This window comes from Aythya marila, assembly GCF_965140915.1.
Source record: "Aythya marila genome assembly, chromosome: 5".
NCBI lineage: Eukaryota > Metazoa > Chordata > Aves > Anseriformes > Anatidae > Aythya > Aythya marila.
In genome coordinates this window covers 27,539,738-27,566,984 of record NC_139046.1, presented here as the reverse complement: position 1 = coordinate 27,566,984, position 27,247 = coordinate 27,539,738, and the positions used below count along the sequence as shown (strand labels likewise).

Below are 27,247 nucleotides of genomic sequence, written 5' to 3'. Positions count from 1 at the left end.
CAGAAACCTGGCTTTTTGACTCTACAGAGCCTGCTCTAAGTCATTAGCAACAGTATATCAAGGGCACTGTGACTTTCTGGAGCTGCGAAGCCCAGCATATTAGAAACAACTGATGACAGTATCAATAACCTCTTCGGAGATTTCCATAGCATGTACTCAAATACAACCCAACAGGCTCCAAAGCAGCATTTCTTTTACACAGATGTTTTTATAATTCAGACTAAGCTGAATGACTGAACAAGAGGAGTGTGGGAATGGGGAATCGGGTGTCCAATACAGCTTCCAATTTCCCCTTCTTACATACCTCTTGTTTTAAAAAAATAAAACAAAGCAGAAAATCAGAGCCACATCTGGTTGCCCTGATATAAAATGTTTCTTCTAGTCCCAGTGGAGTCATTTTGGATTCCAAATCAACTCAAAACCAGATCTGGCACTGAAGCCTCTAAATCTGTGCCCATAGTACCCTTCATACCTGCAGTACGGCCAGTGCTGCAGAATAGAGGTTGGCCTTTGCAATATCTGAGACAACTACACTGGGAGAAAGTGGGGAGCAGTTCAGGTATCACTGCTCTTAGTGAATGACTCACAGAAAAGCAGGCTTTGGGGCCCTTGGCAGGAACCAACTGTCACCACTTGTTAAGTAGTTTGTCACGTTTGCCATCAATTCAGCCACATCTCAAACTTCTATGGGAAGAGGTGTAGGTACGACAGTACCATGGCACTAATACAACACACCTTGCTGTACCACTAACAAAGTCTCCCACAAAGACCCTTAAGGAGAAGCAGCAGGCTTGTGGGATGCAGGCAGAGTGGACTGTAAGAATCTTCCAACCTTAAAATTTCAGCACACAATAAACCAAATCATTGAAAACTACTCCTATACTTACTACAATGTTTATAATATATGCTTCTTTGTTCAATTCCTTGGAGTGGGAAGAGAAATGGGAACTAGCCATCTGCTTAAATAACAGAAGTCAGGAGACAGCAGAGCTGAAGTGATTTGCTCCCTGATGACAGGAGCAAAAGCCTTATGAGGATGAGCAGAGGGAACATCTGAAGGCTCATCTCTCTCCCCAAAAGAATGACTCTGGGGTTTTGTTCAATTTTTTTTTTTTTTATCAAAGATCTTAATATTCATTGGCAAATAACATAATATTCATATAATATTTGACAAGCAAATCAACATACCAGGGAACACAACACTGGTGCTGTTTAATTCTCCATTCAGTTTTAACTGAAAATTCTACCAACCAGTCCCCATTTTCTCTAGAACAATGCTCATCAGTTTTATATGGATTTCACATTTCTGCCACCAAAGTTTGAATGAAAACATTGAAGCATAACTCAGTATACAAGATATAGCTAGTTTGTACCTATGTAAATGGTACACACAGTACACGCAATTCATTCCTGTTTTCACTAAACAAGGAATTCAATTAACATCAATTATCATCCCTGATCTCGTTGAGTTAGCTTTAAAAAAAAAAACAGCAACATCTCTGTCCCCTGAATATCTACGTACCAAGTATAGACTTCCATATTTTCATTTTAACAATGAGAGAAATAACCTTTCCAAGAAACAAAGCTTGGCTTTACCACTGGAAAGCTTTGCATTTCCACCAAGTAAAACTGTGTTTTCTCCGTGCTCTTTCAGAACTCATAGCCCTCTCTAATCCAGTGGAAAAGGCTACTTACGGTCATTGCACTGGCTTCCCGAATATGAAGTCATGGAGCAATCACAGGTGAAACCTTCCCACTGCTGATTACAGATGCCCTGATTTGCACAGGAATCTTCCTGGCAGGTAGTGCTTGGTCCTGGAGAAGGGATGGCAAGAAAAGAATGAAACAAAGCTGAAAAAATTATCTTAGTGACGCCCACAACAATTCCAAGTCATCATTACCATTACTATCAACATTCTCATGCAGAACAGAAAAAGCACTAACCACTTTTCCATTCTTGAACGTGCAACAAACTTGAGTAAAACAGCACATAGACAATTGTACACTCCACAACAAAACAGCAAACTGTGACAGACAGGAAGGAAGAAGAGCAAACAACAAGATATTCCCTCTTAAGCAGGCTCAACTTATACGTTCAGCACTCATTCACAGAAGTTTATGATAAAATACGGTGTGATGCAAGGGAAACTGATACACTGCCAGTTCCATGTGCTTCCCCTGAAGTTTGATCCCCTTTGTTTTAGGGCTGCAGCCTAGAAAACAAGCCCATGAACAATATTTCATCCTACCTACAGAACCATTACATAGGTTCTTCTGGAAACACATCATTGAAGTGCAAAACCAAACAACAACAAAAAAAAACACATGACTACTCCACGAGGCTTTACTTTCTACTCTGAACAGGTTTCCACAGCTTTTGGAGGAAGCAGCCATTACAAACAGAACAGCCTTTCGTTGTGTCTTATTTGGAGCTAACTGTTGCTATCATTCCCAGATAACCTTGCAAAGACACAACCCAAAGAACAGGCAAAAGAAGGATCTTCACAGAGGAACTCCGAACAATAGTTACTATGTCATCCACAAGGAAGTAGCTGGATTCTGAATCAACTGAGAGCAGAACTGAAGCTTCAAGCCATGTATTACAAACAAGGTAAGTCTGGACATTACTTGCTAAAAAGTATTTTATCTTCAGTAATCCAGACAGGTATCCTGTTCCTATTGTGCAGTACTTCAAATGAAACTTACAACTACAGATGCCATATCTGCTATTCTGTATCCTGCACTTAGTGGAAAAGAAAAAAAAAATGTGCAAGATAACAAGAGTAGAAGGTAACAGGCTAGGCTGCCTTAGATCAATCTCAAACATTTTCAGTCTAACCTTAAGGACAACAGCATAAGGATAAAGCAAACAGTCATGCTACCCATTTCAGCAACATTCATTAGTCTGTTAGCAACAGCAGTTCCATTAGGCTCATCCCACACATCACCCTTATCTCTTCATTACATCAGAAGTACCACCTGTACTTTACAAATGAGATGGGAAGCAATAAAGTACAGATACTCTTTTCAAATATTTTAACCCACCTCCATCTACCAAGACCTACACTGGATCCCATAGTTGTATAGGATCTCTGATATTCAGATTATCCATCTAGGCCCTTCCTTATTTACAAGCATTTGCAGATCTTGCATCTAACTGGAAGCTGCACATCATCCTGTAATCCTCCCAACAACTCAAAGACATCAACAAAAACCTGAGTTTCTTCTATAATCTGTACACTATTTAAAAAATAAATAAACAAAACCCTTCTAAGGAGAAGCCTAAGTGCAGACAAGAAGAGCAGACAACAAAATCCCTGAAAGAAAATTCACCTATTGAAAAGATGCAGCAGCCACCATATCAAAACAGCGTGTTTTTTCACAGTGAAAGAAAGCTGAGCAGCATTTTTCAACACTTTTCCCCTCCGCTCTTCCCCTTCCTCATCTTCAGCTGTACGAATCCTAGTGGTCTCACTGGCACAGTGTGAAATTAACAGATCACCTCTAGTTTTATAGCAGCACTGACAGACCACAGGGTGTAGCTGCTAGGTGTGTGCACAGACACACTTCTCCCTTGCCTTTCCACTTACAAAAAGACATGGATATAACCAGAGACAACAGGCAGGCATCAGGCTGAGGTCTGACACTTCAGACTTACTCTGGCCCCAGAAAAGGAGGAATTACATTGAATACTAGTCTGGAATAGAATACTAGTTGTCATCTTGCCTAAGACTTCCAAGTTATCCAAGGAGAAGCATGGCTGAAGAAGCAAAGCAGCACAGCAATTTCAGTGACAGTGTTCCTGCTCTACCTGCACTTTTCTGAGAACACTTTCGTTAATCAGCAACTGGACTAGAAAACGGGCATTACTGTGTTGGGGATAGCCTTTGTCCAGGATACTTACAGGAGAAAGTACTAGAATTTAACTCTAGAAATAAGCTTGCGTGAGGCCTAGTAACTGGGGCTTGAGGTGTTCTCAGTGGTGACAAGTCAGAGAGCCAAAGCATTTGAATTATGCCCAGTATCATGGTTTCTGAATTGCATTTTACAAGCAACTGTGAAGATGGTAACAGTATTTTTAAAGCAGCAAGAGAAAAAAGCATCACCCCTAAGCACCATCTGACAAGAAATTCTGAAATGCTGACAATAAAAAGAAGCTTGAAGCCTGATCAGCTGTCTTTAGAGTCAGTTGTGACAGCACAGCATCGATTCTGGGTATTACGCTTTGCCTCGCTCCTGAGTACTATGGGCCATTTGCATGGTAAAAGCATCTTTGTCTCCAAGAGTTCATCTATTCCCGCTGCTTACAGTCCTTGCCTGGTGTCATAATCCTCCATCTGTAGCAACAGAATTCTGTTCAGAGCAACTAACAGGGATGTCACAGGGGATTAGGATTTTAGATTAGGGAGCAAAGTGACAGAAGCACAGGAAGGCTTATAAAACAAAGACTGTGTTACCATGCACATGCCCCTTAGTGCTAAGGCACTAGGAAAGGTTATACAAAGTTATAACTTGTATAACTTCATATTATAACCAAAGTTATAATATGAAGTTATACAAAGAGCAGTAGAAATGGTTCTAAAATACCAATGCCATCAGGCTTCAGGTCTATTTTTAATGTCAGTCCTTTGGCAACACTTACAACATACCAGAATTATTTTTAAAGCAAAGTTTCAGATCAAGCTTTCAGAAAGTCTGAGATACATCTGGTAAGTCACTACATACAGTTAATTAAAAAAATATCCATTCTGACTTTAATGTTCTCTTTGAATTTGCAATATCCTGACAACACTTGCTATTTCCCTTGTGTGCATTTTTGTTCAAAGGCCTTGTTTTTTGTTATCTGTTTGCAGCTGGGCCTGACACAGCTTCTTACCGTACTTTCTGCTGGGCATGTGACATGAGCAGGCAGCAGATAAAGAACAGAAGTGGAAAACTTCCCAGTACAGGAAAGCAACCCTGCTAGCAGAGGTGAGACTTGCTCTGTCACCTCCTGTCCAGACTAAGCCTACCAGTGGAGGAGACTCGCTAGGAATATGGGATGGCAAAGGAGAATTCCACAACCACATCATTTACTCTTTATTTCTTCATCTCTAACTCTTGCCGAAATAGCTCACGATCTCACAACTGGCAAGATCTGAGACTTTCTTGGGAATAAGTCCACTATTCAACTTCTCTTCCAGATTACCTAGCTAGATATATGGTTTATGAGTTTTTATCACTAAACATTTGAAGAAAAACACACTAGAAGAGTACAGTAGCCCAATGTCTGCTACATAATACGTTTGGAAAAGTTACTTTGTCTCTCTAATTCTTCCTTGAGGTTTCAGCTGTATGGTGGATTTCTCTGCCCTGAAACTGAAAAATTTGAGTTCTACTGCTGTGCATTGCTAAAACTACCACGTCTCATCTAACAGGAGGGCTCTCTTGTTCAGCAAGAGAAGTCATTCCTGCTGTGTTATGTGAAAGCACTTTGCAGTGAAAGGAACTTGAGAAACATGAGATACAGCATTGTATTTATCATTCTTCTGAGTTACATGAGGAATTCAGTTTCCTTTATAGCACAGCTGCAGGATTATAACACAAATGCTTCATGCTTTGATCATAACTAGCCGTAAGCTTTAAGCTAAAGAAAATAATTCTAGGACTTGTACATAACACCTTCTTCATACATTGAAAAATCATTCCTTTTGAAAGGACCCATTTGCATCGGTGTTATTTTCTCAGTAAGAAGGAGCTACAACAGGCAAGGTCCTTTGGTGCAAAGGGTCCATTTTCACTCTCCGTCTCCCTAAGTGGGCTACTGCTCCCATCTTTCTTCCCTGCATCAAAGAGGTTCGGAAAAGATCAAGCGACACATGCAAGACATCTTTACTGTCTTTGTAGAATAAAGTGCTTGTCTTATGGTTCCTAACTTGCAAATGCCATAAAGAAGATAAACCTTGACCACTGCCAGTCAGGTATTATGATGGGCAATTTATACCTATGATAAATTTACAGACTACTTCTGTCAGCACCCTTCTTTCAGAATTGGTGATGTTCTGTTTTTCTGAATTCAGTATACAGGCCCAGTACAGCTCTGAGAGGCATCACAGCTCAGAAACCAGAAGCACTAGGCAGAATCCCATTCTGCTCTAGGACTCATTCCTAGTGCAGGTTAAGTAGGGAATAAAATGAATACAGGTAAGATTTCCAATTTATAAGTATATATAAAGATTTTTCTGAGTAAAAAGTGTGCAAAATTAAGACTGAACCCCATGGAACGTCATTGGATGGACCATACCTCATATGCTTTAACAGCTAGATAGCCATGGGGGCGTTGTGAATCAAGGCTCAGCGAAAGACTTAAAAAGCCAAATCCTGTATTTTGAATCATGGGTGGTGGAAAGCAGGAATATCATAAAGCGACTTTAATTTAGCACACTAGAACCAAAAAAATCCAAGAGATTTTCAAGGGTGGCAAAGCCAGCTCCTTGAGCTCTCTGAGTTCCTGATTTTGTTAAGAACTCGTCATCCCTTTCATCACCTAAATAAGGTTAGGCATCTGGCAGGATCCATATTTAAAGTTACCCATTGTCAGAAATAACTTAAGAGCCAGCATTCTGCAGTCTGAAAATACAGCTATTCATCCCAGTGCCTCAGTCAAACCTGACTTCTCCATTCATTTGACATCAGTTACAATGTCAGGTCCTCCTGTTCCAAATACACAACTGATCTAAAAATTTCAGGAACAAGGACTTAGTTAAGATAATGAATGTGTAAGTATCCCATGCAAAGCACATTTACCCCATGGTGACAGGAGAAGGGAATCAGCAGCAAAAATGGTAATCCACAGAGGATGGGTCTACAAGATGAAATCTGTTATCTGCTTATCTCCCTCCCTCTTTGTCACCCTGCCTCTCTCCCTCTCTAAGCAACCTAGATCTTGAGAAAAACTCTCATACACATGCAGTTGAAGGAAGGAAAAAAAAAAATAAATAAATTCAACTGCATAAAAGGGAGTATGCCTGGATCTGAGATATGGTGGGGGACGAGGAGATGCAAATGAAGCAAAGGAAGTAAACAACAATCAAACAGAAAATAAAAGGACAAAAGGAAAGACTGAAAGTGCTGTATGTGAACAAGAAAAATACAGTCAATTGGAAAAACACCCTTCCCTACTGCAAATCACAGCAGTGGGAAAGCTGTGCTACCAGCCCTCGTGGTCTGGTAGGTTTCATGTTCTGAAACAGCAAGACTATTTAGCAAAGGTTGGTTTCCTGAAAAGCCAATAATCCACATAACATACTCAAGAGAAACATTTCTCCTTAGGTGTACATATGGTCAGGTGTCTCCATCTGAACTGTAAATATTCTTGTAAGGTTCTATACCAATATGAACTTGAGCAGGAATGAATCTCAACACCTGCGAAAAGCCTTTAGCTTCTGAGGACTCCTGGAAAATGAAAACAGCAAAAAAATCTGTTTGGCCACACCACCTCTTCTTCATGCTGCATCCATCTCACTGGACATCAAAAATTGAACAGGAACTCCTGGCCGTCCGTTCTGAAGAGTGATAGGCTGTCAAAATTGTTGTCTGTTGGGTAAGAGGATACCTCCTAATATGCTTCTGCCTATTAACACCTGCTACACTGGCAAAGCAGTTACCTATTAATATTTCCTTTGATTCCTCCAATTTTTTTTCCCCTTTTCTGTTAAACCATAGAATGCCAACTACACCAAAAAATGCTGATTACATTCTGACACAAAGGTAATTGCTACCTGCCAATCCCTAGAATATGGAACAGGAATAGTTTAAATGGAAAAATCACACCTGGTGCACTAGATAAGGACAGCAACATCACAGCTGCTGAACCGAAAAAGGAGTTCATGAAATTAAATTCAAAAAAAAAAAAAAAAAAACCTTAATTCCAGTGATATGTAAACCATTGGGAAGTCTCGTTTCTATCTCAGACTGAAACAAGAATACTGTATTTTCTACCACAGCAAAACCTGAGACTAAACCCATGGCTTAGACACAAAATTTCAAGGCGATTAAGCTGACATCATAAGAGATATGATTTGTGGCTTCAGGACTATTGAACAGAGAGACAAGCGTGAAGTGCTTCTGTCTTCCTGTTATGTATAAGAGGGTTTACTCCTTTTCCCCTGAAAAAGAGGAACATTTTCTTAAGCTTCCACAACATTCAGGAATAAATTAATTTATTTTGTATGCTGCAGTCTCTTCAGATGTTGGGAAATGTACTTTCACTACCAAGTTTAAAGGGATATACTTCTCAACACCATGGAAAATCTCTCTCTAATAATGGTAGGATCGAAGATCTATTAATTTCTAATAAGCAGATTTCCTTACTTACTTCATGGGGATACACACCATTTGTATGTAATTACACTATTAAGTTTTTCTTCATAATGTGTCTCCTAAGACCTAGCTTTCATTAAACTGATTTTCCGTTAGCACTGTTTAACCCACCACTTCTCTGTAATTCAAGTGGTATGTTCTCAATAACTATCTGGCCTCTCCTCTTTGAGTCATTTTCCTGGTTTCATCAATTTTTCCTCCCTTTGCTACTGAAGCTATTCTCAGTCTCTTTAAAGATATTCACTTGCATGGTTTCGATATTTTAACACCACCCGCATAGTCTTCAGCCTTTCAGCAGCCTCCAACATCGCTGATTGCTCCCTCTTTACTTAGCAGGTAATAGTAATAAAAAAGATGTCAATAAGAATTTCATGTATGGATCAACATCACGAAAGAGCCCTGCCTGCTTTATAAAAATCAGAGGTGATCCAGTAGAAATTTCTGAAAAAGACCTACAAGAGGTATAAAAAATAGCATCTATAAAAGTACCTGATAATCAGGCATGATCACTTCAGCCACTACTCAAATTGGATCAATTTTGGCTTGTAAAATGCCGAACTACTAAGGCACTGTGTAGTTATTTTTTTTTAATTTAATTGAAATTCCAGAAAGACACTTCTGTTTTGTTGGTGTTTTGTTTTTTTTTTTTTTTTTCAAAGCCTAAGTTATAAAAACTAGTTTTCATCATCCAGTCTCACTCCTCAGTATTGATACTGAAGAATCCAAGTTGACTTTTCTGCCTTGTAAAGCTCTGAGGGTTTTCCATATCTCTACACACAACTGCTATTTGCTTGAGAGATCATTAACCATTTCAGGAAATCAACCTGTGCTCTTACAGATGTCCACAGATTGATACAGTCAAACCTCTCAGGTCAACAAAAACACCTTCATGGTTCGCCATGTCCTTCCTCAACCCAGACTTTCCCTCCAGAAGGACTGGGTTTTGTCTTTCTCCTCAATCCCAGAGGTGTGACTGCATCCAGTAAAAAGGCACCAAATGTTACATAAAGGCATCTTTCAGTCCAAAACAGTAATGGGAAGAAGAACCTTCTCTACCTTGCAGGTCAGCTTTGGTCAACTCAACTTTGTTAGCAAAACAAAAAAAAAAAACAAAAACAAACAAAAAGAAAAAAAGAAAGAAAAAGCAAAAACAATAAACAACAGGTTAGTATAAAGGCAGATAAACCAGGGTCACAACACTTTAAATAAATAAAAAGCAGTTAGTATAACCATCACAGCCAATGTGCATAATAAACACATGCATGAAGGACAACACAGGGAACAAGGACACATGGGGACATGGCTACCTTAAACCATCACCACTGTAACAAAATAAAACTTATCAATAACAAAACCATACGAGAGAGAGGAAACGTACTTCATTCACACACATAGGGTTACAATTTACAGAGTAGGAAGAGAAAAATACCACATTCTTAATGCCAATCCCTCAGCATTTACTGATAATTTGAGAGCGATTTTGTCTCATTTAAGAAATACTTAGAATCCATTTAAGTCAAAAATCTATTTGACTTTCAAATGATTAGTCAGGAATATTTTTATTTTGTTTCTACATGCAGACTCTGGAACTCAACATAAATCTCCTTTCACAAGAGCACAGATTGCCTTGAATCTTTGTCCACAGTGGATTTACTGCCAGAAAACCATAGGGGACTGACAATTCTGGAAGAAGATAACCTCTGTTCATTCCCAGAACTGAACTTGACACTGGATGGAAAGTGACAGTAAAAAAATAATTCCCCCTCACGACCTGATATCTGCTCATGAATTTCAACACACTCTTAAGAAAGCCTGCATCAGCAGGCAAAGAGATAGCTCCTCAGGCTTCAGACCCATGTAATCTTTGGCAATCTCATCAGAGCAATCAACAGAAATAACAGCAGTACAAGCTCATTCTTTCACTTAGGTGGGAATGATCTTGTTATTTGCATTCAAATCATAATCCACAATGCAAAAAGAAAATCCTAAAAGGTCTCACTGACTGAAGACCAAAGTGAACTTGGTGAAAATTAAAAAATATAAAAAAGCAAAGCAAAACAAAACAATACCACTAACGGTCTTCCATTTGGCACAGTTTTTTTTGTTTGTTTGTTTGTTTTTGTAATCAGATAGTCCATTTTACAGTGAAGCCACATAGATTTTTGGTGTCTATACCTTGATTCTAAGTTTTCTTTTTCAGCATGGAAAAAACATAGGACAAGGATGGGAGTACAGGCAAGAGCTCCCAAATCCCTTGCCAATGAAGATTACACATTTCTATTATACAGCACAATGGGAACAACAAAACACCAAATCACTGACCTCATTGATCAAAAGATGGATATTTAAGAAGTGCATACTCACCTTTGTAATGTTCTGTTCTTATAAAGTTCTAATATTAATTGCTGATACTGAAGAGAGATTGGTAGCTCTCCCATTCTCTTATTTTCTTACTTTACATTTACAACCCAATAAACCAGTACTGGCATTCCTGTGCTTCCTATGAAGTTTCACATTTTGAACCTTTGCTATTGTTTCACAGCCCGTGAATGACTCAAGATGGCAATTACCTTCCCTCCTGAGCCAGACAGATTTTTCTTCCCACCTCTGGAGCTACTCCACTACACAGAGCCATAAAATCCGAAGTTGTTTAAGTAAAATGCAAAAACAAACAACCAAACAACAAAAAGGGGAAGGGGGAAACAAAATGTGGGAGAAGACAATTTATCCCATTTCTCCACGCATCTTCCTTGACATGTGTTCTAAGAAAGTAATTTGTATATAAACACTTTTCCCGACTGCTCGGTTCCTTGTCTTCTTCATAGCTGAGCAAGAACATAGCTTACATTTCTTCCATAATTCAAGTAACACTGTGACAATGGAATACAAAATCATAAAGAACAGGAGAGCTGTCAAACTATCATGGAGTAAATTAATGCTTCTCTCCTCAATGGAGAGACTCTGATTCTACAGAGAAAAAGTGAAGTATCACCACATTGGAAGTTTCACTAATGAGTAGATGAAGGGTGAAATCCTTTTTGACACTATCCTGCTGTGAGATTTTAAGCGTGAGATTAGATTTTTTTTCCACACACTGCTTGGTATGCAAACTGTGTTTCAGATTATCCAGCCTGTGTCATTGATGCTTCTCACGCACTAGTGAATTCCAAAGGTTAACTATAATATTTCATGGAAAGTAGCACAGGATTATGATTTTAATGCAGGACCTGGAAGAAGATTAAATTTTGAAAAAAAAAGTCCCCAAACATCTGGAACAAAGTCACCACTTAGTTAAGTAATAATCATTCTCCTTTGTGAGATGTTATCAGAACAGTTGAGGAAAGGCAAGGAGAGGAAGAAGCCACATCTCTAAAGCACAAGAAGAACAACAACAAACATTTTCTTTAATCAGTGCTGTTAAGTGTGTTTGACTTTTTGTGGGGAGAAAGGTGGAAATGAGAGTATTTAAAAGGTGCACCTGAATTTCAGATAGCTCTAGTGCCTGTAGTAAGCTGCACAAGGCTGTCTAAATAAAAGAAAGGAAACATAAATGAACAAGTGGGAAATTAGTAAAGAGGAGAAAACCCCAATTGCGTTAAGTACTTACTAATATTTAACCACATTCAACCTTTTATGGCGTTTTCAAGATGTCTACATAGCTTCTTTCAGGATCAGTGAGGAAAAAGCAGTAAGTCACTAACTCTTGACTTTTGTAGATGGAATAAATTCAAATTCATCCATTCATTTAATAGGAAGAGTAGGAATGAGATGCTTAGGAAAAGAAACTGATTTTAGGAATCTAGAATCAATGAGGAGATGATCTGAAATTTCAATCGGTCTACTTTCTTGGAAGGAAAGAAGGTCACTTGGAACAACTTCTTCCATCTTCCAACTTTCAGCAACACTCCACACAGTGCAGAAATCTTGTCTCAAGCTCTCTAGCATCATCCGTCATGTTTGTTTGACAGAAATGGAAATAGCTTGTATTACTCAAACTCAACAGCTGTATAAATATTGCCAGCCACAACCTATAGGCTGCAGAGCTAGAGATTGAGAGAAAGAGAACCAAGCAGTGACAAAGGATTTGTCCTCAAGTTCTAATGTTTAACTCATGTCTAGGAGATTCCACTCACAGCTTAAATGTGCTCTGCAAGGCGCTGTTGAATTTCATACTTTCATAACATACAGATATCACCTCTGTTTCACGGGTGGGGAGAGCAGTGCCCAAAGAAGGTGAAGTACGTGCCTGCATTTTCTAGTAGAAGCGGTTCACCATCATGAAGTCAGACTACTTCTTTGTCCTTTCTGAGAATTGACTTGATCCCTTCAGAGTGCTCTGTAGCCTGAATTGCTCATTTGCTGTCCTAGAATAAACACTGAAGCCAGGATTATTTCAGTCTTAACTTCCCTACCTTTTCTGTCAGGCTCTCCCCACAATTTTTTTTTTTTTTTTTTTGGGTGGTGGCAGGGGAAAGGACCATCTTACACAAAAGATGGTGGTTAAAGCTGCAAATAGCGTAAGAGCTAAAGATACTCCACGTAAAATAAATAAATAAATGTGGTGGTCAAATGTCAACCCAGAACATTTTACACAACAGACAGCAAGAAGGTTTTCTGGCTTTGCTGAATAGGTTCCAGAGAAACACAAGTTGCTATCACAGACCTGACCAGACCTTCCCAAGAACAATGAAGAGCTGTCTGTTGTTCATGAGCAATCAGGAATCAAAAATCAGAAATGAAGCAATTGCAAAAGAGCTGTAAAAACAAAATTGAAGATGACCGAAAGACAAAAGGGTGGGGTAGGATAGGCTTTACCTCCATGGGCTCATTTGACATTTCAAACACCTCGGGATTTTTTTTTTTCCCCTTACCTCCTCAGGTAATCCATTCATGAAACTCATGAAATCCATTTTTTGACAAAAAAAGGTGGCCCTATATGGCATGTCAACAAATAAAATAACAAAAAACACACCACACAGACAGTGTGGCAGCTATCATGTTGTCCTTCATGGACAGGATAAAGAGGTCACTCAGTTGAGTTGCCGTAATCAAATTCCATCATAGATAACTTCTTACTGAAATTGCAAGAATATAACTGGTAGGTGACAGATAGAAAGTAATTATTTTCTTTAGGTCTGAACCGCTTTGTTTGTTTGTTAATTACTACTATACACTATTAAATACCAGACACTTTTAGTCTCCAGGATGCCTGCATTTCAGTTAATGACTCCTATACATTGCCTGACAATGCACTCGGATTCTCTAGATCCTAAAGAAATAACTCTCACATAAATGTAATTTATCTTGAAAGTGCTTCCTGCTCCTGTTCAAATAAGAGTCTATCACTGGAACAGAGCAAACTGCAGAACGTGGTAGGCTTGTGCTTTGGCGCACAGCAAGGCTGAATTATCCTCCAGCACATAAGAATAATGTAGCCAAGAAAGTTCAATGGCCTGCTCAAAAGCATGTAATGGGGATGGTGGTAGAACCAAGACAATAAACCACATTATTTTTCTGCAAAAATTTGGGAAATTTAATTGGAATTGGGTACACAAATACATGAATATAGAGATAACAAATGCAAACAGGATACAACTATGTCATCACCCATTTGTAGAGGAGTACTGGTCTTGGGCAGACAGTGCTTTTCTCCTGACCTACATCTCACATCCTAGTATTCCCTAGGTTTCTTTCCTCTCCACATCATTTAATTCTGCCCTGAGATCAAACTGACAGCTTCAGAGAAGATGGCTGCCACCTTGCAATCTGCTCTGCTTCTGAAAGCAAAGCTGCAACAAAGACAAGCATTAGCAGAAATCTTTCTCATACCATGTCTGGAAGACAAGATTCATATGTGAGAATGGAAAGACATTCCTTTAAGCATGCAGTACTCCTCATGCATGTTTTCTCCCGCTGCCTTTCCTGATGAAGTCATGACATGCCCTACAATTAACACAGCATAACTATTGACCCCAAAAGGCCTGCTGCTGCTTATTCCAAACACGGTTAATCATGAGACAGCAGGAGCTGCTCAGGACTTCAGCACTTCAGGATGTTAAGACTACACCCAAGATCACTTCAGACAGAAATGAAATAATGAGACTTAAATAAGGATCCAGTATGCTTAACGAGTTTTTCCTTCTTTAGGGGAAGGGGAGATAGATATACTTTTCAGGGGCAACTGTTAGAACAGTCAGTGGCAGGCAGTAGTCAAGAGGTGAAATGAAGCCATGGGGATTGCTGTGATTCAGAACTCAATTGAAACAGCTTTCTGGTGACCTATTTTTTATAATCCTAAATATGTTGGCAAAAAGAACGCCTTCCTCTTCAACATTTCATTGGCACTGAGCATGGACCTGTCAAGGAAATAGTATGGGCATTGCTTTGCAAGAAAAGTTCAAGCAAAGCAGAATGAAGGCTATCACTGACCTTCCCATCCACTTTTTATATTTCTAGCTGCCTCCAACTTTGAATCTTGTTTCACGTGCCTTAGAAGAGAAGGGAAATTCACATTCCTGGCATTTTTAAGAGTGAACTGATCTCCATATTCAGATAGCAGGCTCTGCAGGTACCAGATAGGTACACAGTCAAAATAACTGCCCCATTACACATTCTTAGAGTGTCACTGATATTATGCAACCTGAATAATAGGACAGTAAAGCAAAGAACTGCACTGGGTACAAGGAGAAGGAAACCCAATAGCCCGAATAGTGGTACCAAGTCTTCTGGGAAAACATCATCATTCTGTTCCAGAGGCACACAGAGAACAACATGTTCATTTAATGAAATGTCCTCTGAAGGAAAAAGACTAGTAGAGATAATATGCAGGCTATGCTGCCAGATTATGCTAGTTTTAAATAGAAGAATTACCAGAAATCACTAAGATTAAAGGAGAGCTTTCAGTGCACTGAAGGTAATCAGAAATGATTTTCAAAAACCCCAAATGGTGTTGTTTTTTTTTTTTTTTCCCTGAACCTCATAAATAACTACACGGAAAAGATGCATTTCTTCTTTTAGCACTTTAGCTCAGCTACAAATGGGCAAAACCACAAGTTCTCTTCTACTATGCTCACTTCCACAAGGAACAGTGTGGTTAACACACACAAAAGCAGCAAAAAAAGGCAGAGAAAAGAACAGCCTAAAGCTATGCAGAACTTACCAATACTGTGAAATTGAAATTGATATTGAGTGGGTTCTTATGACAAAATTCTCACTAACCAAAGCATTGTTGTGGGAGAGCAGCAGTAGGGCTGAAACACAGGACTTTCCAGCCAACCAAAGGACCCAGAGACAATGACTTAATTCGATTTAATTGAAGAGCCAATTTGATGTTTTATGAGTACTCAAAGATGGCTCGAAGATGACACTTTCAGTCCTTGGAAGGGACAGTCTTGACAAGTGTCGTCTATATTTCAAAGTGATGTAACCTGAAATCTTGACATCTTCATTTCATCAAGTCCTGTCTGTAAGCACCAGTCAGGGACATATGTCTTAGCAAACATGCACACCACATGCCTGTCCTGATAAAACTCTTCCTCTAACGACCAGTAGCAAACAAAGCAGATGGGCATTCAGTTGAAGTAGACATAATGGCCGTTTTCATTTAACTCAACCAACAGAACCTTGATTTTTTTTGATGCCTAGTATTCCCCTTGCTATGGGAATTGATAAGGATATTCCTCAGTTACCGCAATGGATGTTGATATTCTTTAAAAACAAAACAAAAAAAAAAAAAAAAACACAAACAAAAAAACAACAGGAACTAAACAACTAAACAAGAACAGTAAATTATTTAAAGAAACATCAAGAAATCACTGCTATTTACATGCTTCAAGAAGCCACAAAGCACATCTGTTTCCATATCAGCTGGAAGAGAGAAACTATGGAAAAAATAAATAAAAAAAAATTCCAGACAGTAGAGATAATACTAGAGGAATAGCCTCCAGTGCTTTCATTGAAAGCCCACTTCAAAGATGAACTTCAGTTATGGTCTGATCTTCAACTAGCAGTTACAGATTCCACCTTCCATTTCCCCTGCCTCTACTTGGTCTCAAATACTTCTTTCTGCAAATGCCAGAAGGGCCCTCTGAAGCACTAGTGAATTGCAGACTCAGAACATCTTTCAAAGCATTTAAAAAGTATTATTAAGTTAATGAACAGCTCTGAGAAAAGCATATGTAAAGAGCTGTCCATCTCTGTACCATCCTTTCCACTACTGGAGGTACCACTTCATGGGTGATTGAATAGGCAAGAGAAAAACTGCTAATGATGAGGACTACAGAGACAGAGGCTAGCTATCCTCAGCTGCATTTGGGAGCACAAACAGATTGCAGTGAAGGATGTCATGATGAAAGAAACAAACAAAATGGACAATAAAATGTAGAAGTAGATACATAGGGGGTAGTAGTGAAGTAAGAGTGTACAGAAGAGAGGAACTTCTCTGAAATCAGTTATACCTTCACATCCACGCTCAATCTGCCCACTGCGGTGCAAAGCATCATTGATTAGATCAGGCAGACGCCCGTTCAAGTCCACAGATGCTAGACAGCCCTGAAATCCATCACGTGAGGCCACTAGCTTTGGGAGGTTGCTATACATGCCTTGAGCTAGGCCAGCAATGTAGAGATCACCTAGAGGAGAAAAGGGTAAACATGGAAGAAGAAAGTTACATACAGTTTAAACAGGCTTTTCCCCTCTTCCAACATGAATACAGTGAGCTGAACATCTGTTTAGGAAAGGTTAAAAGCAAAGGAGGTTATTTTACAGGCCCAGAGGTCATTTTTGCCTCTTTACTGTGCAAAGATGATGTCTCACTGGCACCCTTAAACTACATCCAAGTACAACTGCAACTTAACCTAAAGCATCATTTTCTACTCTCATCCTCACAGAACTCTGTATGCAACATCACTTTAATGTAAAATAGTAGCAATTATGAACTTATTTCCCCTACAGGGTGCACAAGTATTACTTAATCTGAACTTGATCTTGGCTTTAAACTAAAAGAGGGAAGATTTGGATTAAAGGTTAGAAGAACATTTTTCACTCAGGGTGGTGAGGCACTGGAACAGAGAGGTTGCCCAGAGAGGCTGTGGATGCCCCATCCCTGGAGGTGTTCAAGACCAGGTTAAATAAGGCCCTGAACAACCTGATCTAGCACGTGGCATTCCTGCCTATGGCAGGGGGTTTGAAACTAGATGATCTTTTAAGTCCCTTCCAACCCAGGCCATTCTATGATTCTGAATTGTATGTGGCCTGCTCATTGACTTTTCCAATGTGCTTTCCCACCAGCACTAGCACCCTGTATTTCACAGTCCTGGGCTTCCAAGAGTTTTACTGTCTATACACAGAGACACACACTGCCAATCATTGTAGCATCCTATTTCATCACCTATTACCCCTCAATGCAAGACACATGCTGTAAACGGCTGTGCTTCTCCAGGATCTCCTCTGTTCCTAACAAAAGCATAATTGTATCTTAACTAGAGAAAACTGTAGATTGACCAATTTGAAGAAAAAACAACAGCAAAAACAAAATACGATGAGCTATTCTGCTACAGGAAGTTGCCAAACAGAAAAAGAGAAAACTGGAATTGAAAGTCAAAAATCAGCAAATTCCAGATTTACTGTTCGGAAAACCATGATTTCTATTAGCTCTCTCATTTACTGGTTAAGACTTGCCAGAATAAAGAGGAGGAGAGGAAATATTCTTTTAGAATTTACCTTTTAGATCCAGATTTTTGGCACCATTGATGACCTGAGTGACCACCTTAGTATCCACCTTTAGGCTGTGTGTATTACTGTTATCTCTGGTGATGACAACATTGTGCCATTGGTTGTCATTGAGAGGACGGTCACTGTTGCCTTTGATAACATTAGGTCCATTTCCAAGGTCAAATACATAATGTATGTACCTGTAAGCATAGTAAAAAAAACAGTTAAAATTCTGTAGCAACTCTAGCACTACTGATGAGTGCTAGAGATGATGAAAATAACTTTAGCAAGCAACGAAGTTAAGTGTCTCTGCATTAGAAAGTTCTCATCAGCCAAAGCTTAAACCACCGATTTGAAAAGGTACTGTTCTTTCTCCACAAAGTTTAAGAATTTGCATTTTGAAAAGACGACATTTGAAGTAATCCAATTCTAATAATAAACTATTAATCTTTTTCATAAAGTTCTTGCAGATCTACAAGAACTTCTGACTATACAACTAATTATTTTTAAAAACTGATAAGATCAATAGATGCAGTGAACAACAACATGAGATATGCTTATTTAGGGCATATATTCCCCAGATCCTGAGTTCTGAATAACTCCCTTAAAAAGTTAATTGGGAAATTCACTCAAAATATTGTACTAAAATTCACATGAGAGCATAGGCTTATTCAAACAGCTGCAAAACAATTAGCGCTTCTTTTGGCAAAATATAAAGACCCTAACAAAGGCTGAAGTCATGAGAGTGTTACCCTGAATTATTTATATAGTTCAAACACAGAAATCCACCTGAGGACAGAGAGAAATATTCTTTTTAGAAAAGAAACAGCAAAATTAAACCCTCCACAGAGCCAGGAACTCATGACTATTTTTAAGTTGTTACTCAATGTCCCAGAAACATGTGCAAAGTTAAAAATGAAAAAAATGAAACAAATTGAACCTTAATTCCTTAGTTACACTGAAATAAATACAACTAGTAAAGTCTATTTGTGGAATTCAAGTTTACTGTATCTAGACGAGTACAAGATAAACATTTATTCAACTAACAAAGGTGTTTTTGTTTTTAAAGCCATTGACCTTGCCAAAATAATACAGTTTTCAAAAGTAAATTGAGTTTGCTCTTTCTTGAGCATCACCAGAAGAAAAACAAGAAAAATTTGGAAGCCCAGAAGATTTCTTTTTCCCCTGTCAGTGGAGGTGGCAGAAATGCACAGGGTCTGTTGTATGGGAAGAAGAAAAAAAGAAAGGAAAAAAAAAAGAGACGAGACTCAGGGCCCTGGGCACATTTCCTCATCTGTGCTGCTCTGCAAGGTTAACAAGACAAAATGTTAGCATAACCGAATCTGAAGGACTTGAAAGTTTAATATTTCATGCTGTAAAAAGTGAATCTCCCTAAGTCACAGAGGGGAAGCCAATGGGGAGTCCCTTAAACTACAGTGTTTACGTCCAACTGCTTTGTTTTAAACCTCAGCAAACAGAAAATGTATGAGATGAATTTGTCTTCATGCAAGTATTTTAAGCTTATCTTTAACATGGAACCCTGGTAGAAAGCAGCAGAATGCTTACTTACCCCTTGACTAGTTCAACTGCAATGAAGTCATTTCCATCACCACTGTTAAAGAGGATGAAACCATCAGCTGAAGTGGTCTTGAACTGAAAGAAGAGGTGCATGGATGTGTAAGCCTGCAAGGTGGCTAAGCTCAGGTAGCTGCTCTTGGTCTTGAATGTCACAGGGTCAGCTATAATGTTGCGGAGACCAAAGCGTGCCTTCAGCTCACAATAGTCAATGTCACCATTCTTGCAGAGATCAATGTAAAGCATCCCATTGAACATGAGGCTTTGGAGGTGGCCAATGAAGCTGGAAGGGATGACAGAGATGTATCGTTTCTCCGTCATGATCCCTGTCTCGATGTTGTGGAACTCCAAACGGGTGTGATCACCAACCATTGTGCCTGAAGGACAGAAACAAGGAACAGGCAGAAAGCCCATAGATCAGTAACAGGTTATACAGAATCATAAATTCATTTTAGTTGGAAAAGACCTCTAAGATCATCAAGTTCAACCATTAACATAAGGCTGACAAGTCTACCACTAACCATATCCCTAAGCACATCTACATGTCTTTTGAATTCCTCCAATGATGGAGGCTAAACTACTTCCTTGAGCAGCCTTGTTGCAATGCTTCACAACTCTTTCAGTAAAGAAATTTTTCCAAATATCCAACCTAAAAATCCCTTGGCATAACTTCAAGTCATTTTCTTTGTCCTATCACTTACTCTATGGGAGAAGACACCAGCCCCCACCTCACTACAATGCCCTTTCAGGTAGTTGTAGAGAGCAATAAGATCTCCCCTAAGACTTCTTTTCTCTAGGCTAAATAACCTCAGTTCCCTCAGCTGCTCCCTGTAAGATCTGTTTTCTAGACCCTTCATCATCTTTGTTGCCCTTCTTCAGATGTGCTCCACCACCTTGATGTCCTTTTTGTAGTGAGGGACCCAGAACTGAACACAGTAGTTGAGGTGCAACCTCACTTGGGCCAAGTACGGGGGTACGATTGCTACCCTAGTGCTGCTGGCCATGCTACTTGTGATAAAAGCAAGGATACCTTCTTGGTACCCTGAGCGCACTGCTAGGTCAAATTCAGCTGCCTATCGACCCAGGCCCTTTTTCACCAGGCAACTTTCCAGCCACTCTTCTCCCAGCCTGTTGTGTTGCCCTCCAGCATCCAAACTAACAGCAGTACTAACTTAATCCTACATGAGAAAAATTGGACAGGAGCCTTGGTGGAGAGACTTGAGTGTACTAGCCACCAAAACCTGGCAGATGGGGTAAAACAGGACTGAAGGGCCATGGGTAGTCAGCCCTGTGTTTCTCCCTGTGCTACATGGGCTTCATTTCCTGCAAGGAAAACTAGATCTCTCCCTTAAAGCCTGAAGTGACCTACCCAATCCAATGGTGTATCTGCGAAACAATTCAAACCCTTTTGAAATAACCAATACAAGAGCATTGTCTGAATACATTCAGTAAGCAAAATAAAGACTCAAAAAAGCAGAGTAAAAATAGTCAATAAACCCGGTAATATGTATTCTGTTGTTCTCCTGAAACCTGATGTTATTTCTCCTTGTTTTAAAGTTCCCTGCCCAGCAGCACAGCAGGAAGGAAACAAGCAAGATTGCAACAGGTAAAAAGCCCAATAAATACTTAAATAATCAATTTAGCACCTGGGTTATTCATCATATTGTGATGGATTTTAGCCTCTCGGTTAAAACATTTGAGATAGCTTAACAAAACATCTCAGAGTACCATTGAAGCATATTTAAATGCTTCAGTAAGCGTGCTAGGCATCAATACATACACAGAGCCCACACATAACAGATGAAGTACAAAGTATGCTAAAAGACTAGAGTACAAAGACAAGCTGGGTGACATCAGAATGAAAGCCATGACAAACAACCTTATTTCAGTCCTCTCTATTTCTTCACTAAGGTAGTTTTAACTACTTGGTCTCACAAAGAAGTATCCTTTCTACAAAGACCTTGTGCCATTTAGTATACAACAGGAACGATATTCAAATCATCAACATTTACTCAACACTTAATTATTTTCTCCACATTTAGTGTACGTCCATTATTCAGACTGCTACAAAACACAATTACTTTTTCCATGAAAGTTTCTGTGGTGCTGTCCTGGGTTTACATGTCCAGCTGTCAGCAGCAAGGTCAGGGCCAAAGGGGCAACTGCCGTGAGGAGAGGCCAGAGGCCCCAGGCCAGACACGGCCGGCTGCAGACAGCTACAACGAGCACCCCCACAGCACTCAGCTGAGCCAAGCTGGTGGCACCTCTGGGAAAAGATGCTTAAGAAAGGGCAAAATGCTGCATGCAAGTGAGGAGCAAGAAAATAAAAGAGCAATAAACAGCCCTGAAAACACCAAAGTCCAGGAAGAAGGAAGGGGATGAGGTGGTGCAGGCGCTGGAGTAGATGGGCCTGTAGCCCATGGAGGGCCACGCCCGAGCACGTGGCCACACAGCAGCCACAGGGACTCCACGCAGCAGCAGGCGGAGGTGCTCGGGGGGAACCACGACCTGTGGAGAATCCACACTGGAACAGGTTTTCCTGACAGCTAGCAAAGAGGACCCATGCTGGAGCAGCTTGTGAAGGACTGCAGCCTGCGGGAAAGCCCCACGTGGGAGCAGGGGAAAGCGTGAGGAGGAGGGAGTGGAAGAGAGGAGCTGTTACGGACTGACACAACCCCCAGTTCCCAAGTCAAGAAGAAAGGAGTGAAGTTGAACCTGGGAAGAGGCAGAGGAAGGCGTTTGAGTTTTGTCTCTCTCTCACCATCCAAGTAAATTTTTAATTGGCAATAAATTAATTTCCCCCAAGTTGAGTCTGTTCTGCCCATGACAGTAATTGCTGATTTCCCTCTCTTGAACTATTCTCAGCCTATTTTCTCCTGTCCTGTTGAGGAGGGGGAATGAGAGCATGGCTGGGTGGGCGCCTGGCAGCTGGCCACAGCCAGCCCACCACAGGTGTTGAGCAGTACAATGTACAACTTATACTTGAAAAATCTTCTTTGAAAACTCCTGCAAGATTCAGGGATGTTATTTCCAATTTTATATACACAAAGCTGAGGAACAGAGAGATCATTATATAAATAGTTTTGATCTTGGGAAATCCGTGGCATCAAATTTGGTGGAATTCATAACAACCTCACAGCTCCCATTGGTTATGACAGTTACCACATCTAGAAACAATAACCAGAATCCCAACTGTTGAGTAACTTTCTGTAGCTTTCCATAGTAACTGTAAGGAAGACAAGTCAACTCCTCTGGGCAATATTCAGACAACTTACATAGAGATCCCTGCCCTCTTTTTACCGTGCTGTCTCTTTCAATACAGACTTTTCAAAGTGGCGCTTAAAAGCAGGCCTCTCTTTTACTACAATAGCCCTATGCCAACCCTTTTGCTATACTGTACTTTTCAATATCCACAGGGAAGCAAAATTGGAAGAAGCACAGGAACAGGTATGAAATTAGGTACTGCCATAACGCATACAAGCACAGATGCACATCCTTTTAGCATTTCCTTCTTTTGCATGTTTATCTGAGTACAGTAGTAGAATGTTATAAGGTTAATTATGAAGAACTAGTAGCAAAGAGCAAGTTTGAGACCGCCTGATGAAACTGAACACATAAAAAGTCAATGGGGCCAGATGACATGCATCCCAGGGTCCTGAGGGAACTGGCTAATGTAGCTGCCAAGCTTCTCTCCATAATAGACAAGTCCTGGCAGTCAGGTGAAGTTCTTGGTGACTGGGAAAAGGGAAACGTCACTCCCACTTTTAAAAAGGATAGAAATAAGGACCCAGGGAACTACAGACCTGTGAGCCTCACCTCTGTGCCTGGAAAAATCATCAAACAAATCCTACTGGAAGCAATGTCGAGGCACATGCCAGACAAGGAGGTGATCTGTGACAGCCATCGTGGCTTCACCAAGGGTAAATCCTGTCAGATCCATCTGGTGGCCTTCTATGACAGAGTGACTGCATCAGCTGACAAAGGAAGACTGACCCACTTCATCTACCTGGATCTCTACAAGGCCTTTGACATAGTCCCATGTGACATCCCAATCTACAAATTGGAGAGAGATGGATTTGAAAGGTGGACCATTCAGTAAAAAAGAAATCAGCTTGAAGGTTGCACCCAGAGAGTGGTAGTCAATAGCTCTCTGTCCAGGTGGAGGCCAGTGACAAGTGCTGCCTGTCAGAGAGCAGTACTGGTCCCAGGACAGACATCAATGACATAAACATCTTCATCAATGACAGAGACAATGGGACCGAGCACACCCTCAGCAAGTTTGCAGATGACACTAAGCTGAGTGGTGCGGTTGATACAACAGAAGGAAGGGATGCCATCCAAAGGGATCTGAACAAATTTGAAAAGTGGACCCATGTGAACCTAGTGAGGTCCAAGTCCAAGCAAAAGGTGCTGCACCTGGGCTGGAACAATCCCAAACAGGAGTACAGACTGGGAGAAGAACTCACCGAGATCAGCCAGGCGAAGAAGCACTCAAAGGTTCTGGTGGATGAGAAGCTTGACATGAGTCAGCAATGTGCACTTGCAGCCCAGAAAGCCAACTACATCCCAGGCTGCATCAACAGAGGAGTCACAGGCAGGTTGAGGGAGGTGATTGTCTCCCTCACCATAGCAGGTGTGTTGGAACAAGGTGATCTTTAAGGTCCCTTCAAACCAAAGCCATTCTATGGCATTCTGTTCTATGATTCTAATTACTGCACAAGTAACTTAATTTTAGAATGTTTTCCAAAGGAGACAAAGCTTAGGCAGCCACACTACCTGTTGGTGGACCTCCTCCTCCAACAACATTTTAGCACTCAGGTGTAGTTCCACCAGGTTTAAAAAACAGTTCAAAAATATATAAACACATCCTAGTTTTGTGAAAAAACAACACCCAGATAAAGACCTGAATTGATGGTCCCAGTGGGCTACAGACAGGAAGAATTTATCAGTAATACCCTGCATGACTGCATCTACTGATCAATTAGTGTATATACATAACTTGACCAGCCACAGAAGGAGGTATATCTGAGTCACTGGGATTATACCTGAGTCTCACTGACCCCCATACCTCAGCTCTGGGAAAATATTTATTTATTTCATTTCCCCAAGACAGATCCACTGGGATTTCAAAGCTCTCTCACCTTCTCTACTGTCTCCTGAAGTCTCCTGCTTTTTCTTACCTAAATAGTTCCCAGGCATCAGAAAGAAAAAAAAACACCATACTGGTAGGCCTTTTGTGACTTTTCCTGTCTGCAACATGCCTTTTTCCACTGAGGATAAAAGTAAAGCTGGAAATGTTTACAAGACGCTTGGATGATCCTAAATCTTGGTATATAAAGAATCAGACAAAGTGAACTAATAGTCTTTCTTCCTTAGGCCCTCTTGAACATTACATATTTATTTCGCCTTTCATGACCAAATACAAAGTGTACATATACTTTATACTTTGCAAAAACTTAATCACATTTGGACAAAGGCAGCAAAAAACATTAGGAAAAACTGTTTAAGTATCTACTCCAAATCTGAAGATAAAATACTACATAAAATTTATTTTTTTCACTTACAATTTTAGCAGTAGATCTAAATATACAATTATACAAATTATATAGTGACCATTGACATGGGAAGCAACAACCTAAGCACATAGTGCTGGACAAACTCACAAGTAAATGAAATCAGCCACATATTACTAATTATTCAGAAATTCAAATTGTAGTATGAATACAAATGCTTTTAAATCCTCAAACAGTTCTTTACCAGAGGTATTTTATTCTGAAAAATGTCAGTTCAAAGGAACTGAAACCGTGTATGAGAAAGCTTGTTTAGATGAACCTCCTGAAATCACTACTGTGATGATTACAGATCATTTCAGTTTTAGTGTAACGAAATGAAAATTTAGATTTTTTCCAAGACAAGAGAGAGGTATATTCTTTCTAAAAAAAAAATATATCTTAAAAAATAAATAAATCCTACTTCTTTACTTCAAAAGGTTATAAAACTAAAATGTAGAGATGGGTTGTGGGGAGGTAGAAGGGAGAGGTGTCAAACCTATGAAAGCTGGAGTACACCCAGACACCCAGTACACCCAAACCAAAATATAGGGGACATGAGAAATGGAGTGAGGAAGGATGGAAAAGAAGAGCCCAGGCTTTTAAAGAAGGTAAAAAGTGACAATACTGGGACTGGCTTAAAAAAATATAGGACTGCTGTGATAGTACAGATAGAAGTTCAGTGAAAGGCTGAAAAGTGCATGATAACACAAGATCAGAATCAGGACAGAGATGTCTTCTCCTAAAGAACCATGGTGTGAAATCCACTCCCTGTCAGCCCCACATGCAGAGTTCACCTCTCATTCCCCCACCCTGGTCCTTACAGAGTATCACAATCAGCAGCTTGTTGCTCAAGTGGTAGCAGACAGAAGAAATCCCAGCCTCCACTGTGGAATTTGGGTGCTTGTAACATGTTGTAGGGAGGAATAATATGCCTGCTGTACTTACGTCTCATTTATCACTGATATTCTGGGGTTGGTTGTGGGGAGAAGGACAGAAGAAATGTAGAAGGGTTTTATGATTAGACAGCAAAATGCTGTCCAGGGAAACTAGATGCTGTCTCTGTCTTAGGTTTCCTGCGGGAAGATGCATAATTCACTTCATGACAAATTTTTCACAGGTGGTCATTAATTGTGTACACCTAGTTCTCCAAGTAGCAGAGTTGAACTAATAGGATCCTATTTACAGACACATTGAATATTTGTGCATGTAAATGACTAAAAATCATGTCAAATTTGTACCAAATACATCCAACTTTAATCTGGTACACCGTTTCCAAACATGTAAAATGGGGGAAAAAAACCCTACTCACTTCATGAAACAAACACAGGAATAAATCCAATTACAACTTCTTAGTTCTATGTAAACATATTGATGAGTGGTGCACACACACAAAAAGAAATCGACAGCTCTATATTTAGAGCAAAATTTAGTTGGTGTTCATTATTCCAAACAAGCAAAAAGAAAGAAGGTGGCAATCAAATAGGCTGTTTATTTTTACTGAGGGCTCAATTTAGACTTCTGATCTATGCCTAAAGACAGCATGAATCCAGTGGAAAAATCTATGTGACCACATCATTTAAGATCTACTCCAGGAAGTGGAATGCAGATTGAACAGAAAGTCTTAACTCTGGCTTTTCTGACTTTTGACTTCCCCACTATGGTATTCTTTAACAGATATTTTTAGCTGTAATGCATCTTTAATTATGTAATTCATATACATGTACATATGCACATCCTATTTTAGTATAGGATTGTATCATTATTATTTATAAACTCAGGTTCATGAAAAATAGACTTCAAAAACAGATGGCATTTCTGGGGACTGAGTTGGTAATGTAGAGAGTGCCACCTCATGGTGCTTGCTAAAAAATCGTATCCAGAAGATTTGTTCTCTTAAAATGCAAAAGTAAACAGGATGATGCATTTAGCAGCATATTTCACTAATCCAGAAGCTTCCCTCTTAAATAAATTTTCCCCTTTCCTCCAAGCTACTGTAGATTAAGTCTCTGCCAATTCCTACATGGAAAAGGCATTTTCTTTTTTCTTGC

At 39.8% G+C, this 27,247-nt stretch overlaps 1 protein-coding gene across 4 annotated transcripts in view; it reads right to left on the bottom strand.

Moving 5' to 3' along the window:
• Positions 1 to 27,247, bottom strand: part of NRXN3 (neurexin 3) — a 934,456-nt gene that overhangs the window by 535,343 nt on the left and 371,866 nt on the right. For all 4 annotated transcript variants that reach the window (XM_082761542.1, XM_082761545.1, XM_082761544.1 and 1 more), the window contains 4 exons: positions 19,643 to 20,024; positions 18,082 to 18,272; positions 16,818 to 16,991; positions 1,696 to 1,815 (listed from right to left, as the gene is read on the bottom strand). In XM_082761542.1, the coding sequence (XP_082617668.1) occupies positions 1,696 to 1,815; positions 16,818 to 16,991; positions 18,082 to 18,272; positions 19,643 to 20,024 (867 nt within the window). The remainder of the gene's footprint in view (positions 1 to 1,695; positions 1,816 to 16,817; positions 16,992 to 18,081; positions 18,273 to 19,642; positions 20,025 to 27,247) is intronic.